Raw genomic sequence first — 18,067 nt, 5'->3', positions numbered from 1 at the left:
AACAGGTGAAGGGCAGAAAAGTTCCCTGAGGATGTGATGATGGGGAAGACAAGAGCCCACTATTGGAGCCAAAGAAATAGATGCCTGGCAAGAGCTGAGTGTGGAAAAAGCAGAGGGCAGGAAGATTGCCCGGGAACTCTGGTTATTGTATCACGACGTAGGGGTATCTGGTGTCACAGCTCCTACCAAGCTTGGGACAGCCGCATCCCATGTTGGAGGGCCTGAGTTTAGGTCGTGGCTCTACTCCTAATTCTGCCTTCACTCTAACATGTACTGTGTGGGAGGAAGTGATGGTTCAACTACTCATGTGGAAAACCTGGACTGAGGTCCTGCCACCTAACCCACCCCTGGACACTACAACTCTTCTGCTTTTCTGTCTCTCTTTTTTTTAAGATTTATTATTATTGGAAAGCCGGATATACACAGAGGAGGAGAGACAGAGAGGAAGATCTTCCATCCGATGTTTCACTCCCCAAGTGAGCCGCAACGGGCTGGTGCGCACCAATCCGATGCCGGGAACCAGGAACCTCTTCCAGGTCTCCCACGCGGGTGCAGGGTCCCAATGCATTGGGCCGTCCTCGACTGCTTTCCCAGCCCACAAGCAGGGAGCTGGATGGGAAGTAGAGCCGCCGGGATTAGATCCGGCGCCAATATGCGATCCTGGCGCGTTCAAGGCGAGGACTTTAGCTGCTAGGCCACGCCGCCGGGCCCTTTTCTGTCTCTTTCAAAGAAAACAGAAGATAAAAAGCAGCAGCAGTGGCAGCATGGCCATGAAATGACAGTGCAAGGGAGGAAGTGAAAGACGACATTGGGTCAAGGGCTGGTATAAGGGCCCAGGGTTCTCTGAATGCGGAAAAACTGGAGAAGGCTGGCAGTAGGCTGAAGGTCTTTTACGAAGTCTAACAACAGATGTGATGGAGTTAAAAAATTTACCCCCCAAAAATTTGTACATTGGTACTATGAATTAATACTCACTGGAGAATTTCAACTAAAAGCTTGAGATGAAAAGAGAAACTAAGCTCATTTTGTGTAAAGAATGCCAATAGGATCTGATTTAAGCGATGAAAACACAGGACAACTTCTTGGCATACAGCTCAAGAGCCTATTAATAGTACATATGCTCATAGAATACTCCAGATCCCTGACTTATGATTAATTTTAACCTTCCCACAAAGTCAGTTATAGGACGCATCCATAAGAATCCACGGAACCCCAGAAACAGTCTTATTGATACGCATACCCCCCAAGAAGTAAGAAGATAATCAGTGACATCTAAATGCCCAGAACCTAGTTTTCAAAAGGCTGTTGTTTCAAAAAGAAATAGCTTAAAAGGAAGAAACATATTTGAGGATGACTCGAATTGAGAACTATTTCTGAAAATTAGTCGTATGCCCCAACTGTGAAATGGAATGGAAATTTAAATGTGTTAAACGTGCAGTGGCTTCATTTATATCAAGCATCTATTAAAACACCATCCTCATACACTTAATAAAAACATCAAGAATCAATCCCTCTACAATATTTTAAATGGGGAATTCTGCCATAAATTCTGTGACTTGGACACAAAGGTGATTTAATATATGCATAATTCTACATTACACCCAAGCAAAACCAAATACTTTTCCAAGCGGATTAAAAAAGACAACCAGCTCATCTCCATGCAGTCATCATTCGCTTTTATCCAACTCAAAATTAGTTAAATAGGGACACTTTTAGCAATAACTTGCCTTCTGACTTATAATCCTAAAATATTTTTTAGAGGAAAAAATTAGAACTGGAAGCATTGAACTCAACCTCTTTTAGCATTCCGACATCGGCCTATTTGGTAAATTTCTCTGTAATGGGGAGGTGGCAGTAACCACTGGCACGTCATACAACTGTCTCTTCTCCACCTTCCCCCCAATCCCATACTGTTAGACTGTTTGCTACAACAGCTGTTTGCTTTCACTTCAGGGATTCCCACCATGTAAAATGAAATTTCACCCATAGCCAACCCCTTCCCTTCTCATCATCCTAATAGTACAGTTTTATCATGCATGTAAACAATTTATATCATCAGTAAACAAAAAATTATATCTGGGCACTAACATTTTCACTTTTTATCTTAAAAACTGCTCAAGTTTTATGACTTATCTCTTTATTTGAAAGTCAAAGTCACAGAGAAAGATATCCCATAAACTAATTTACCTCCCAAACAGCTACAATGGTTAGGGGTGAGCCAGGCCAAAGCCAGAAGGTTCTTCCTGGGCTCCCCTGTGGGGAGCAGGAGCCCAGGATCTTGGGACATCTTCCCTGCTTTTCTCAGGCCATTAGCAATGAACTGGATCAGAAGCGGAGCAGCAGGGACTCAAACCAGCACCCACAGAGATGCCAGCAAAGCAGGCAACAGTTTTACCCACTACACCACAATGCTGGCCCCACTAGTTTTTTTAATTCATTCATTCATTCATTCAATCATTCATTTATTTTAGTGTTTGCTCTCTCTTTAAAAATAATACAATAGCCCTTATCTCAGGATTTCACGTTCTCAAATTTTTAACTGATCTAAGATAAAAAAAAATCTTCAAGGGAAAAATTGGCTGCAGCTGTATCAATCATGTGTTGGCTTCATTTTCTGGCCATTGTTCTGTAATCCAAGCATTGTACTATGTAATATAAGTAATCCAGCGATGATTCTAATTGTATAGAAGAAAGCCCACTAGTTATAAGCAACTAATGCCTCATTTTACTTAAAAAAAAAAAAACTTCATCATCTCCAATTTTGGTACTCAAGCAAATGGGGTGAATGCGTGTCCTGGACTTAAGTCCCTAAAGAAAGGACAACTGTAAAGAGTCATGACTTCACGGATGCCATGGAAACACAGAATAAAAGATATGTGGTGCTTAATTCCTAATATTAAAAAAAACTGGTTTTTTTTAATCCTTTTTTTTTTATTGAAAGGCAGAGCTACAGAGAGAAGGAGAGAAACAGAGACAGATCGTCCATCTGCTGGGTCACTCCCCAACTGGCTGCAACAGCCAGGACTCAGCCTAAGAGTTGAGCCTATGTCAAGGCAAGAACCTAGAGCTTCCTAAAGGTCTTCCATGCGGATACAGGTTCCCAAGGCTTTGGATCATCCTCCACGGGAGCTGGATGGGAGGTGGAGCAGCCAGGCATGAACCAGTGCCACGTGAGATACTGGTGATGCATGTTGAGACTTAGCCTACAATGCCACCGTGGCACACCTAGAACAAGATTTTTAAGTCCACAGTAAAGGTACTTCCTACGAAAGAAATAATCCTATAATTTCTTATGGTGGTAAGTTCAGGCCTAACAATTTAGGTGTTATTTATATAACTAATTTTATTACAGAATTCACTAATTAAAAAAAAAAAAAACAATACCAAGGAGTGAAACTGACATCCTATGATTTGATTGTTGTTTATAGTTTTATCTATATTCCTGTGAAACAGTGGTCTTTCCACCAATTTAAACATTAAATTTGTCATTGCGAAATAAACAGAAACTATGTTATAGCAAAAACTGAAAGAAAAAGGGTCCAGTGCAGTAGCCTAATGGCATTGCTTGCACTACATACCATATGGGTGCCGGTTTGTGTCCTGTCTGCCCCACTTCCCAACCAGCTCCCTTCTCGTGGCCTCGGAAAGCAGTCAAGGACAGCTCATAGCCTTGGGACCCTGAACCTGTGTGGGAAACCCAGAAGAAGCTCCTGGCTCCTGGCTTCAGATAGGCGCAACTCCAGCCATTGTGGATGCTTGGGGAGTGGATCAACAGATGGAAGATCTTCCTCTCTGTCTCTTCTCCCCCCTGTATATCTGACTTCCTAATAAAAACAAAATAAATCTTAAAAAAAAAAAAGACCGAAAGAAGAAAGGAATCTTTTTTTAACCATATTATTTACGAGGGTTTTAATTAAACGCTTACCGTAAAACATGGAGTTACCATTTCAAAATCTCGCAGCGGTTTTGTCACAGAGACTGTTTTTCTACTATGGATATCTATATGGAAAGTTACTTATTGCTTGAAATACTGATAAAAATAAGGCCAAGTTGGGATCTTCGGATTGTTATTTATTATTTTACTTCTGTAAACTGATGCATAGTGGGTTTCAAAGACAGCAGGGAAACCGCGTATTTTCTCTGCTGAGGGTGAGGAGCGAAGTCAACCTGGCACCAGAAAAGGATGTGCAGAAACCACTAGAGTAAAAAGAGAACTTTGATCAAAGTCAATTTTCTTTCTTGATCCCCAAGCACAAGGATATGTAAATATTTGCTTCAAGAACAAAAAGCGGATTTCTGACACAAGATATAGCTTGAGGTTACCACGGAGCGTCATTGCTTTTTATGGTAAACACATGAGACACAGCGAGTTGAAGTTTTCTGAAGGTATCACATGAGCTCCAAGGTGGATTGGTGCCAGATGTGACGGGGAAGCCTCTGTCCACTGGCTGGCACGCTAGTCCAAATGTTTCTAACTGTCAGATCTGAGCAGCTGATAGGTTATTAGGCCTGCAGGCATTTTTGTCTTTTCTATACAAAGCAGGTAAAAACTGCAGAAAATGAGACTGCGTCCAAATGACATTTAAGTTATGCATGACTTTTTTTTTTAATAAATTCTGTGGATTCCAGTGTCTTTGCATGCACACACAGAAACAATTTAAAAAAAGCAATATACACAGCAAAGCAATGCAAAAATAATGCTTAGCGGTTCATTATAAATTCAAGCTATAACCAAAGAAGAAGTCTTAACTCACGGTAGAGATAACTTATACTGATGTTTTCGAGTTTTATGTTCTAGTATCCCTAGGGGAAACAAACGCTAGAGCCCAATCCAACAGTGCTTTTACTTCTTACGTAAGCAACAGGTAATACTGAATATTCTGCATATAATATCTGATTGAATTACTGGCTTAAAAACTTTGCCGGGCTCCAATATTCTATGCTGTGCATGTTTTCCTTTGACTTAGTCGAGAAACAGAGTCCAAATAAATCTTCGCTTTGAAGCATGATTACGTTGGAGTGTTCAGGGCAGCCATGTCCCTCTCCAGTCTTCTTTGATGAAGAAATGCCCAGTGATTCTACTCATTCCTTATGAGAACATAATTTTTACGATCTTTAAAAACCAGAACAAGCAAGAATTTGCACTCTTCTTATATTCCAAGGCAGAGCTCATAAAGCATACTTCCCTCCACACTGGATCCTGGGCTGCATACGTTCCCAAGACCTCCTAATGGCTTGACTATAAAGAGGGCAGATCAGAGGGGGAGAGATGAGGCATGGCCACCACCTCTATCCCACTGGATCACTATGCTGAGACAACTGGGCATTCACAAGGTCCCTACACTCTTCAATAAATATAGTGTTTCAGGGGTGGGTGTTTGGTATAGCAAGAGATAATGGTTCAAGTGCTTGTATCCCTAATACACACATGGGAAAACCAGATAGTGTTTCAGCTTCTGGCTTCAGCCTGGCCCTGGCCTGGGTATCGCAGGCATTTGAGGAATGCTCTGGTATAAGTGAGCTCTGTTTGTCTGTAGGTATTACCGTTGTCTAAAGCAAATATTTTTATCTTTCATCCCCACTCCCCTTTTTTCTTAATGATTCATTCTAATGAGTTGAAAGGTAGAGTGGCAAAGAAGGAGACAGAGAGAAAGATAGCTGTCTGATTCGCAGGTTCACTCCTCAAATGGATGCAGTGACTATGGCCGGTTCAGGCCAAGCCTAGAGTACAGAGCTCCAGCTGAGTCTCCCAAGTCAGTGGCAGAAGTGCATGCTCTTGTACAGTCTTCCACTGCTTTCTTAGATTTGCTAGCAGGCAGCTGGACTGGGAGCAGGGGACCCAGGACTCAAACTGGTGCACTGATATGCAATGTGGGCATCACAGATGCTTATTTAAGCTGCTGTTTCACCAAACACTGGACCTACATTTAAAAATATACTAATAAAGTGTCAGGCACAGTAGCCTAGCAGCTGAAGTCTTCACCTTGCACACTCCAACATCCCATATGGGAGCCGGTTCTAATCCCAGGAGCCCTGCTTCCCATCCAGCTTCCTGCTTGTGGCCTGGGAAAGCAGTCAAGGATGGCTCAAAGCCTTGGGACTCTGCACTTATGTGCAAAACCCAGAAGAGGTTCCTGGCTCCTGGCTCCTGGCTCCGGATTGGCTTAGCTCTGGCCGTTGCAGTCACTTGGGGAGTGAATCAACAGATGGAACCTCTTCTTGTCTGTCTCTCCTCCTCTCTGTATATCTGACTTTCCAATAAAAATAAATAAATCTTTAAAAAAAATTAAGGCAGTTCACAGATACAATTCTAAATACAATGATTCTATTGTCTCCCTTTCCTCCTTTTGTTTTTAACTTTTGTAACAACAATTTTAATTTACTTTAAGACCACAGGCTTAATGCTTCATTCAATAAAGAGACCAACAAATTAAAAGCAGAGTGCTTCTATTCAACAAGAATGTATAAAGGCTAGAAACAAAAATCAAGTACCAATTTGTCAGTTACTCCTTTATATTTGTTAAGCTTGTTTTTTAAGCTGTATTACATGTATACATGCATACATGTTAAGCTGTCTTTTATATATTAGCTACTGCAAGTCACAGAAAACATGCCAGCCATTGTGGATATTTTGAAGGTGAATCAGCATATAAAAGATTTTTATTGTCACCCTGCCTTTCAAATAAAAGATACGTGTTAAAAAGATTAAAAAAAAATCACTTCTGCCCACCAGCAGGAGATGACTTGAATCAGTCACTCAGATATGGGATGTCGGCACCCCATGGGGCCTCTTCCTTACTGTGCCATAATCCTTACCCTCTCTCACCCAGCATTCTGGAATGTTTCCACACAGTGGATCTGTCTTCAAAATCCAAAGAACTACCCCAGTACAACATTCACCCGTATCTTTTTTTATACCACAAAGATGATTACAGGTATCTTAATGTCAGATAATTCACCCAAACATGGCTACTTAGAAAAAAAAAATGCAAGATTGTGTTGAAGGTATATGAAACAATAAAAAAATCAAAACTAAGAGGAATTAAATTCTTTTAACTTCTCATTTGACCATATTGGGACAGTTCTCTGATTACTTCAGCCTACATGCTTGGAAGTTTATAATTACACAGTAAAATCGAATGATGTTTCATATAGTCCTTCACCAACTTCCAATTCTTCTTTAAGATTAAACTATTACCCTGGTTTCACCCCTATCAATGAGCAGTGATTTATCTTATGCACTCTCACCTTAACTAGTCACAGACAAGCCGCAGAAGAGGGCAAGTTCAACAATGTTTCCGCCATACCACAAAGAGTAATCATTTGAATGAAAAGGAGTTGAAGGCTTGCCAAAGAAAATATTCTCCTTGAAATAATGTGATGTGCTTAAAAATCACACATGAAATAATGTTCATACAACAAAGGTAGATCCTATACGCTGGTTCCAGGTACACCACCAAAAGCCAAGGCTGAAATGAGAAAGCCAGCTCATTCTCAAAGGGAAATCCGTTGACTCTCTGGGAAGCCTTGTGCAACAGAAACTCAATACATGTTTTCCCCAGCTCAAAAAGGAACCCAAGAGGCTGTGGAACAAGTATGTACAAGGCAAACACATGGGGCAAAAAAACATAATCCTGGGAAACACAGGATCCTTCATCTGACATGAGGTTAGGAAGGCTACATGCCACACATAACAAGCATTTCTCCTCTCTTTAGCTTTCCTTTGAATGTTAACATGCTTAATGTTTAAAACAATCTTGTTTTGTTTTCTAGCTAACATCCTTGTGAGAATTCACTTCAGTAAAAAAATTAATGTCCTTTGTCTAAATATTTAAACCAGATATTTTAGAGAGGACATAAGTTAATGTTAAGCAGTAAATCTTCATTCAAGCAGCCAGGAATCAGTAATAACATTACGTATTACTGCCATAAAGAAGAAACCACTTTCACTTGGAGATTTAGCCTGAAGTGGAGTCACAGGTGTCTCCATAAACACAATCTATTGTGAGTTGTTTTAAAAGTATTACTTACTGCCTCTAATTCATAGAATTTCTCCCATGATTTGATTTTCTAATTCCATGTGGGCGCCATTTCATGTCCCAGCTGCTTCACTTCCCTTCCAGCTCCCTGCTTGTTGTCTGGGAAAGCAGCAGTAGATGGCCCAAAGCCTTGGGACCCTGAACCCTCGTGAAAGACCTGGAAGAAGCCCCCGGCTTCTGACTCCTGACTTTGGATCGGCTCAGCTCTGGCTGTTGCTCACTTGGGGAGTAAACCAGTGGACCAAAGATCTTTCTCACTCTTTCTCCTCCTCTTTGTATATCAACCTTTTTAACAAAAATAAATAATTTTTTTAAAAGAATCGAGTATTCTGCAGATAGATACTGTCTTCCTTGATGTCCTGTGGATATTAAATCCATCAAGTGACAAGTTCATCCTATTATCTCTGCATTCTATCTCTGTTTGATTGTACATATGAATGCTCAGCAATTAGTATGCACTGACTTATAACATTCATTTTAAACAAATATTAAGCAGAGAAACAGAATCTTTAGCAGTTATCTGTACTTTTTAAGCTGTTTGGACTTTGAAAGAAAAGGGACCAATGTCGAGGAGTGGTGAGTTAGCTTCAGCACTAGTATCCCATATGAATGCCAAAATGAGTCCCAGATGCTCCACTTCCAGTCCAACTGCATGATAATAAACATGGAAATGCAAAAGAAGACAGTCCAAGTGCTTGGGTCCTGAATACTCACGTGGGAGACCCAAATGTTGTTCCAGACTCTTTACCTTAGCCTAGCCCAGCCAGCCCTGGCTGTCATGGCCAACTGTAAAATGCACTAGTACATGAAAGAATCTCTCTGTTTCTCTCTCTCTCTCTCTCATGGCCAACTGTAAAATGCACTAGTACATGAAAGAATCTCTCTGTTTCTCTCTCTCTCTCTCTCTCTCTCTCCCTCTCCCTCTCCCTCACCCTCTCCCTCTCTCTCTCTCTCCCTCTCTCTCTCTACCCTTCCCTCCTTTGCCTCTCCATTCTCCACCTCTCTCTTTCTGGCACTTTGTCTTTTAAGTATATAAATCATAAAAGAAGTCATCAAAATGGTTTTCATACATAGATCTCCTTATTTGCACCCTTCTTACTAATGAATAAACTTGCAGAAAATGTCTAGATACAAGTTACCTGATCAAAGACAGCTGGCTTTCTCAATGCCTGATTACTTAAAAATATCACACAGCAAAAAAACCCTAATAACCAAGTCAAATTAAACAAATTCTGACAGTGTTTCCAAGGAAAACAACATCATACCACATAAAAATACTCTATTTTAAAGCATATATTAAACCTCAGGGCTCTTTTCTCTAATTCGATTTAAGCAGACAAACTCCCCAACTTCACTTCCCCAAGTAGCATGAAGTAGGAAGAGATGTTACTTGGTTGGTGCAAGAAAGATTTTTAAACAGAAGTCTTTGTGATGAGACACATGCGCATATGATCGAATTCCAAGTCTAGTAGAGCGTATACACGAGAACCATCTATGCAATCGGATTCCTGGGCACCACACCAGGTATTACTCAACCAGCATTCCTGGAACTGACCCAGGAATTTATAGTTTTTAAAACATTCTAGGTAAATTCCCTCTGAGACAGGGAGATGAAAAATATCGATGCTGTGCTGTCAGAGCATAAGCACTACCTTACTAGTCCAAAGCACGATACAGTACAGCTGCACCTTGGATTCTACGGGGGGTGTTTCCAAGACACACATAGGCACCAAAATCTACACAGTCCAACCTTTACATAAAAAGGTGTAGTCGTTGCACGTAACTTGTGCACACCCTCCATGACACTTTAAATCATCTCTGGATTACCTAAAACAATGACTGCAAATAACTGTTATACTCTTTATATATTATTTAGGAAATAAAGGCAAGAAAAAAAGTCTCTGCCACAAATACAAAATCTTTTCGACATTTTCAACCTGTGGTTGAATCTCTGTGTGTATGTGTAGCACATGGATTCAGAGGGCAATTGTACAGAATGGCAATGTGCTGAAGGAAGAGGCTGTGTATCGGGTGCAATGAGAGCATCTCTCCTTTCTGTTACCCAACGATCAGGCCACTGACAGAGCCACATGGTGGCTGGCTCACCTAGGCAGCGGTAGGGGATCACAATGTGAGCATGAGTCTTGCACTGCTTACGACTCCTCTTGCACCAGTTCTGGATGGTCACTGGTTGGTTGGCCTCCACCACATTGGTGATCTGCAGTTCTGGGTAGACCTAGAAGTGCATACAAGAAGAATAAATTGTTATGGAGGCAAAGCTAGCATGTGCAGGGACCAGATGTGCTCCACCACTCTCACAATCTACTGCCATACTAAACAGTGTCAGTACAAAGAGAATTTCAAGTGACAAGTGTTGGGAATTCCAGCTGAGGAGGAATCCTTACAAGCATTGGGTGGTTTTAATGCAAAATAAACCTGTGTGGGGATGTTACTCTGTAAAGTACTAAATGCAATACTACTTTAATGTAACTGTTACAGTAGTCATTTGGAGGAATATTCTCCATATTTCAATTTGCCTTACTGCTATTTTAGTAATTTAAAAAAAATTTTTTTTTGTAGCAGCTGCACAGTGGTTCAAAAGGCTAATCCTCCACCTTCTTGCACCAGCATCCCATATGGGCACAAGATCATGTCCTGATTGCTTCACTTCAGATCCAGCTCCCTGCTTATCTGGGTAAGCAGCAGAAAATGGCTCAGGTCCTTGGTCTCCTGCATCTGTGTGAGCGACCCTGAGGAAGTTCCTGGCTTTTGGCATTGGATTAGCTCAGTTCTAGCCATTGCAGTAATTTAGGGTGTAAACTAATGGATGAAATATCTTTCTCTGTGTCTCCTCTCTGTAAATCTGCCTTTCAAATGAAAAAAAAAATGTATCTTTCAAAACATTATTATGCTGCAGGATATATAAAATAAGGCTGGTTTTCCACATAAAAGTCATTTTCTTTAATCAAATCTACATAGAAATAATTGTTCAAAACATTAGAAAGAGTGTCATTTAGTTTGCAGAAGAATTGCAGAACTTAGGGTTTGGCTCAGTGTGTTAAGTCATCAGAGATGTCAACACCCCATACGGAAGTGCCTGGGTTAGAGTCCAACCTCTGCTTCCAATCCCATTTCCTGCTAATGCTCCTGAGAAGCAGCAGGAAGTGGCCCAAATCTGGGGGTTCCTGACACCCCTACGTGGGAGACCCAGACGAAGTTCCAGACTCCTGGCTTTGGGCTGGCCAGAACTCAGCTGTTACAGCCATGTGGGGAGCGAACCTGAAGATGCAAGATCTGTATCTGTGTGTGTGTGTGTGTGTGTGTGTGTGTGTGTGTGTGTGTGTATGATTTTAACTTTGAAATAAGTAAGTTTTTTTAAGGATTCCATTCATAATCTGTCTCCTCTCAACATCTACAGTTTGTTGTTTTCATTACTACTCTTAGAATCAAGTTTACTGAGCTCTTGGAATGAAACGTGAAGTTTAATCAATGAAAATACATTTGTAATTTATCAAATCACATCTATATATTAATGAGCAACTTGGGAGAAAACTATAAACACATAAATGTATATTGAAAGAAAGCTTTTCCTCTCATTGATCTTGTATTTCACCAAGTTTGCTGCTTTGTCAGATAAGTAACAGTGAGAAGAGCGAGCTGTGGAGATAGCAAAGGAATGGTTATAATGATATCTCATGAAACCTGAACTGGGTGAAAGTGAGAACATAAAGGAAGTTACACAGTTAGAAGGTAATATGTTTGATAGAGTCCTGAGTGAGCTCAGGGAATTCTGGCATGGAGGTAGTAGAGAATGAGGTGGTTACAGCGGTATTCAGAGAGTCAGAGAAGGGACATGAAGATTCTGGAGACACGACAGTTACTGACAATTACAAGGAGGATAACGTGACCAATCATGGGGCGTTACTGATAAACAACAATGAAGGCAACATTGCTGGAGCAATGAGAATTATGGAACTGATAAACTGGCAATTTGGAAGATCATAAAGATCAATATTAAAATCACTTAAGAATCATAAAAGCAGCACTGTACAGGATGACAGAAAGCCAGAAGCTAAAATCTTCAAAGGGCCAGGTTGAACACCACTGGAGTGGAAAAAGATCTGCTGATGATGCCAGTGGATAGAAGACAATGATAACGGAGTTGGAAACATGAACTTCAGCTAAGGTGGGGTGTTCGTGGGAAGGAAGTGGTTGGAGAGTGAGCACAAGAATGGAAACATCCACTCCCACCTCAAGACACAAGCTACGAGGACTGTGAAACTCCCTGAGCAGGTTACAGGGTCATTCTGCCCTTAGTGTGTGTTATGTACAAGGGGAATTTTGCTTGCAACTGTTAGTGACATGCAGAGAATCACTGTGCTTCTGTCCATATCTAAAATGTTGGGGTCGACGCTGGGGTACAGAGGGTTAAGCCACTGCTTGGGATGCCAGCATTCCACATAAGACTTCTAGTTGGAGTCCTGTCTACTCAGCTTCCACTCCACCTTCCTGCTAATGCACATGGGAAGGCAGTGGAAGATAACACAAGTTCTTGGATCCCTGCAACCCAAATGAGAGACCCAAACGGAGTTGTAGGTTCCCAGCTTAGCCCGGCCCAGCCCTGGCTGCTACAGACATCTGCAGGCGAAGGTTTCCGTCCACCTCCCTTTCCCGTTCTCCATCCTTCCATCCCTTCCTGTCTTTACCAAGCTAACCTTTCAAACAAATAACTCTTCAAACAAAAACAAATGTTGATATTTCACTCATCACAGATTTTTACATTACCTTTAATAAGAAAATTCTTTTGTATTATATTTGATTTTTTTTGAGTGCCTCACTTACCTCAACTTAGTCCCAGTCCCCAAAATCTCAACTGAAAAACTAGATGCTGAGAGAGAACAATGGGACATATATACCAAAAGGAACATTAGACAGTGCTAAAAGAAATGAGCTTCCAAGACTTGGAAAGACATGGAAAAACTTAAATGCATATCACTACATGAAAGAGGACAATCTGAAAAGACTGAATGTTGCAGCTGACTCTGGAGAAAGCCAATCTACAGAGGCAACAAAAGGACCAGTGGTTTTGTTTGTTTGTTTGTTTGTTTGTTTGTTTGTTTTCAAGCTGGCCAGGGAGGATGAAAAGATACAGCACATGGGTTTTCAGGGCAGTCAAATCCCTTTATTCTTCACTGACTCATAGGTCATATAGTAGCATCATTTTCTTCAAGAAAGTTTATTTTCTTTTTCATTTTTTTCAGCGACACATGTTATTTAACTTTATGTTGTTGTAACTTTTCTATTTTTCTTCCTGCTGATTTTTGTTTTATAGCTATTCATTTAAGGAGCTGTATTGTAACTGCATAATAGACGATCATATCCAGATGTGAAGATACAATGCAGTATGCATCTCTACTTCCAGATCAAAGATGGACTCCCAGTGAAAACTGTTAAACATATAGGATGATGGACTCTCTGCCATTGTCCATGCCTACAATGTCAGGATATGCTTAAATAGCAGAATGATGGAGTTATGACTATTTAGAAGGATTATACTATTGTACTGATACCGGGGAAATCAGTTAAGAGGGTGGAACTATATCATAAAATAAAAAATATTTTTAAATCCCTTCGTATGATACTATGTGGTGGACACATGCGAATGCCATGTGTCCAAGTCCAAGCACACTCAACTGAGTCCTAATAGAAGCCACAGTCTTTGGGTGATGGGGTTTCAATGCAGATTCCTGCATTGTAACAAATACATGCTCTCTGGTGTACAACACTGTTGAAAGGGGCACCATAAGAGGGGCAGAAGTTGAGGGGAATTGTTCGTACTTTCCTCTCAATTTTGCAATGAACCTAAAACTACTCTTTTGGGGGGAAAAAAACACTATTCAAAAATATTAAAATTAAAAAATTACCAGTAAAGTACAGGATAAATTCAACATTGTAAGGTATGCTGGAATACAGAAAAGGGAAAGGAATGGAAGGAGAGAGGAGGGGTGGGGAGGAAAAGGAAAAGGAAAAGAAAAGGATATTGAAATCAGAACCCTGGGGGTAGGTACTGAGTTCTTCAGCACACTGTTACAAACGTGGCTTCAAAATGATGGCCCTGCATCTCTTTTACTTGACTTCATTCTTTAAGTCTTCCAACACCTCAATATTTTAGGTCACAGGTAATGCTCTACTTGAAACTGCTGCTAAAACTTTAATATCCCTATGATTTCTTTTTCCAAATTTAACGAGAGGCAATGTGGCTCTACGTGCAGAAATAGAATCTTCCCACCACTTCTCCTTGTTTATTGGTGCCACAAAAGGATCATGTTCGTGAGTCATAAACTCTGACATAGAGAGTCTGCCCCGAGGGGCCCGAGCTTATGTGCAGCACTGGGTGAGTTATTACATTTCCGAAAGGGACTCTAGCTGCCACTTCACACAAACACTGCCCTGCTGAGAATCCTCTCCGGAGTTGTCAGTGTTCTATAAGCCCTGTAGCAGCAGCAGTCACATCACATCACACTGGCTCTTGCTCTGTTGAAAGCCAGCAAGTGTCTGGAGACTGTGTAGCGAGTTCTAGGAGTCAAGGACCTGTGTTTCCCATTGGTTGTGCTCCACTGTCAGAGTCCTGTGGTGTTATTCAGTGTCGCAGAGTAGGAACTTTCGGGACTGTCAGCTTCCCAGCTGGTAGAACCACAGACTGACAAATTAAAATTCAGCATGATGGAATTTCTTCCTTGAGATACCTACAGCTTCCTTCATACAGCATTCAGGAAACAGGTTTCACCCCTCCTTGTTCTGACTGTGAGTTTAAGTCCACAGGTATTGTTTTCTTAGCTTCCACTTCTCTTCCCATCCACAGTCCTGATGACAATTGCTAAGATTCAGACAAACGTGGAGATGATAACATGTGAGGGACATCAAGTCCACACATAGTATGCCAACCGTCTGGTCATTAAAATGGAAGCAATAACTTAATTCACTTCTATCCAGAGATAAGGAGCTACACATTTGGATGTGCCAAATATCATCTGCCTTGGCAACCCTAAAAAAACAAAGAAGACACAGCATGTGTGGATTTGATGTCTCACATTTTATCATCTCCACATGTGTCTGCATCTTAACAATCTCTTTACAGAACCAGGGGCATATACAATGAGGGTAACAGAAGCAGCAGCACAGCGAGACTTGGTTAGATAAAGTGCTATCGCGTGCTCAGCAACTTCCAAACAGAAACTCAAAGATACTGTGAAACACACTGAAGCTCAAGCCAAACTTCCTAACACCACATCCAGTTTTATTTCTTTTTAATTATGTAGCTCTAGTCCATGTCCAGAGAAAATGAAGCATTCTTCATACTGGAAATGCAACATAGTTTATAGTTTGGTCATGAATAAAAATTAAAACAATTGGACATAGAAATATCCTCACCGCCAGTAAAGATGTCTGTAAGTTTTCACCACAATTAATTATAGGTATCAGTTCAGTGCTTAGTATTTTCTCAAAAAAAATTTTTTTTTAAGATTTAGTTGTCTTTATTTGAAAGACTTTACAGGAAAAAGAGGGCGGGGGGCTTTCCATCCATCAACTGGTTCACTCCCCAAATGGCTACAACAACCAGAGCTGAGCTGATACAAAGCCAGGAGCCAGAAAATACCTTCAGGTCTCCCACGTGGGTACAGGGTCCCAGGAAATTCAGCCATCCTCTGGGGCTTTTTTAGGCCACAAGCAGGGATTTGGATTAGAAGTGGAGCAGCCAGGACCCAAACCAGTGCCCAAATGGAATGCTGGTGCTGCAGACAGAGGATTGGCCCCTATTTTCTTAATAAAGAAAACAAAAAGGCCTACTTTAAGCTATTTAATTTCTGCACCTTTCCTAACACAAACAACACATGAACTGTTAATACAACAAAGCACTGATAATAATTTGTGAATGTAACATAAGCAAATCCTTATTCTCATATCCTTCCTTTGCAATTGTTTCTTATATAAAAGCCAATTTCTGAGTTAACTACCTTGGCTATCAAAAAAAGACTTCAGATAACTAAACTATATTAATACATGCTTAAAATAAAGCAGGTGAAAATCTAGCCTGTGTCAGCTACTAAAAAATAGACTGTCCTCAATTCTTCCTCAACTACAGTGACTCAGGGCAACTGCTGTCAAAAGAGCTACACTGTGTTCCAAGTGCACTCTTACCTAAGATCCCTTACACCACCGAGCCCATTAGGCACCTCTTGTCCCTTCACAGAGAAGTCTGCTTCACTCACAGTGAAATATAATGTCAACACCTGACCCCCCCCCCCCCCCACCTGGGTAATGCTTTAAGGCATTTAACACTTGGGGTTGCACATTTGTGTTCAGGACATACTGTACCACTTCCCCAGTGGAAAGGCACTTCCTGAAAGGCAGGAAACAGCCCCGCACAGGGCAGCCTCCCTGTGGTGTCCATATGTATTAGGGACTACCAGAAGGATGCCAACCCTCTATGCCTCTTTGTGGCATTCCAGTTCTCAGCTCTCTGAAAGACTTGTTAGCAACCCTATTTCAACTCTCTAGCTCCGATAGCTAGAGGAGGGCCACAGTAGGAAAAAAATCTGAAGGTTTGCATTATCTTCTATAAGAGTTTAAATTTAATTATGTTTATTCAACTGAGATGTAGACAAAGTGACAGATGAAGGGCCAGGGAGAGTGGGGCGGTCCCATACTCTGGTTCACTCCCCAAATGCCCACTGTGGCAAGGACTCGGCCTGGAGAAAGCCACAAGCAAAGAACTCAGTCTGGCTCTCCCAGGCACACCAAGGCCTCTGTTACTTGAGTCACCACCACTGCCTCAAGGATCTGTATAGGGTTTGACCCGATGCACTCTGTTATGGGATACAAATTTCCTGATTAACTTCCTAACTGGTAGGCCAAATGCCTAAACCTCTACCCTCAAGAGTTCTGAACAAACACATGCAGTCTCTCACTAAGTGGGGAAGACCAGAAGCTAGGATAAGTCAGAGCCAGAGGGCGTCAAAATCCTGAGGCGAAAGGGTACAGGGCAGCTGGAGGGAACAGCTGATGGGTGGGGGATAACAGAAAGATGTGCTCACAGGCTAAGGTGAGAGTCCAGAGCCTGACAGACAAGATGGAGAAGCAGCCAGGGATTCATGGAGCCGACTCCTGGGAATCTTCCCCTGTACATTCCAAGAAATTACCCCACAATACGATTCTCCCTTTCAAATAGAAGCTATTTATACTGGTTTTCAAAGGAACAAACCAAGAACAGGGTCCAGCTTAAATTCTGGTTCATGTTAACAGCCACTCCACATTCGCTTCAATCTCTATCCACATCTCTCAATTCAACCCTGACTGTCTTCCTTTCTCTCCTGCCTCAGTCACTTTCCTCATCCAGCCATGCCTGTTGGCCTCTCTGCCCTATCACCACATACATGCCTTGAAGGCAGGTGCAGTGTGATTCATTGTCTCTGGTCTCCCAACAGTGGCCAAAACTGTGCCAGCACAATTCAATGCCTGATAAACATTCATGAAATGTCTGCTTAAAGTCAGAACTCATTCTTAGGGAAATCCAGTTCATATGAACAACCCATTAGGCAAATAAGGCAATCAAAATAGGCAGGTATTGGATTTTGATCTTTTCAGAAAAATAAACATGCCAATGCTTTCCTATATTGTTTTTCAGGCAGATATGGTAACTTATGTAAACAATATGATTTACCTAAGACAGCTAAGAAAATTACAAATATGAACAGCCAGGAAAGAGGTAACAGAGAAACAAGCATCCTTACTGGTTGGTACCCTGGTGGTTTTGTCTCAGACCTTGGTTACCACTACAACACGTATCATAAATTTAAAACATCTAAAGCCTCTATTTGTTCCCTCACTCTTCCCAAACTGAAAATATAGTAATCTCATGCAAGATGATATTTAAGTTACTAAAAATACAATGAAAAGATATTGATGATATTTAAGAAAGCCAAGAACATGCATATGTATGTGATATATATATATATATATATATATAT

The 18,067-nt window shown here is 41.1% G+C and overlaps 1 protein-coding gene across 6 annotated transcripts in view; it reads right to left on the bottom strand.

Moving 5' to 3' along the window:
• Positions 1 to 18,067, bottom strand: part of APP (amyloid beta precursor protein) — a 235,436-nt gene that overhangs the window by 151,365 nt on the left and 66,004 nt on the right. For all 6 annotated transcript variants that reach the window (XM_004588599.4, XM_004588600.4, XM_004588594.4 and 3 more), the window contains exon 3: positions 10,146 to 10,275. In XM_004588599.4, the coding sequence (XP_004588656.1) occupies positions 10,146 to 10,275 (130 nt within the window). The remainder of the gene's footprint in view (positions 1 to 10,145; positions 10,276 to 18,067) is intronic.

Source organism: Ochotona princeps, chromosome 3, assembly GCF_030435755.1.
Source record: "Ochotona princeps isolate mOchPri1 chromosome 3, mOchPri1.hap1, whole genome shotgun sequence".
Classification (NCBI taxonomy): domain Eukaryota; kingdom Metazoa; phylum Chordata; class Mammalia; order Lagomorpha; family Ochotonidae; genus Ochotona; species Ochotona princeps.
Note: the sequence above shows the minus strand (reverse complement) of the source record. Positions and strands in the feature narration are given on the sequence as shown.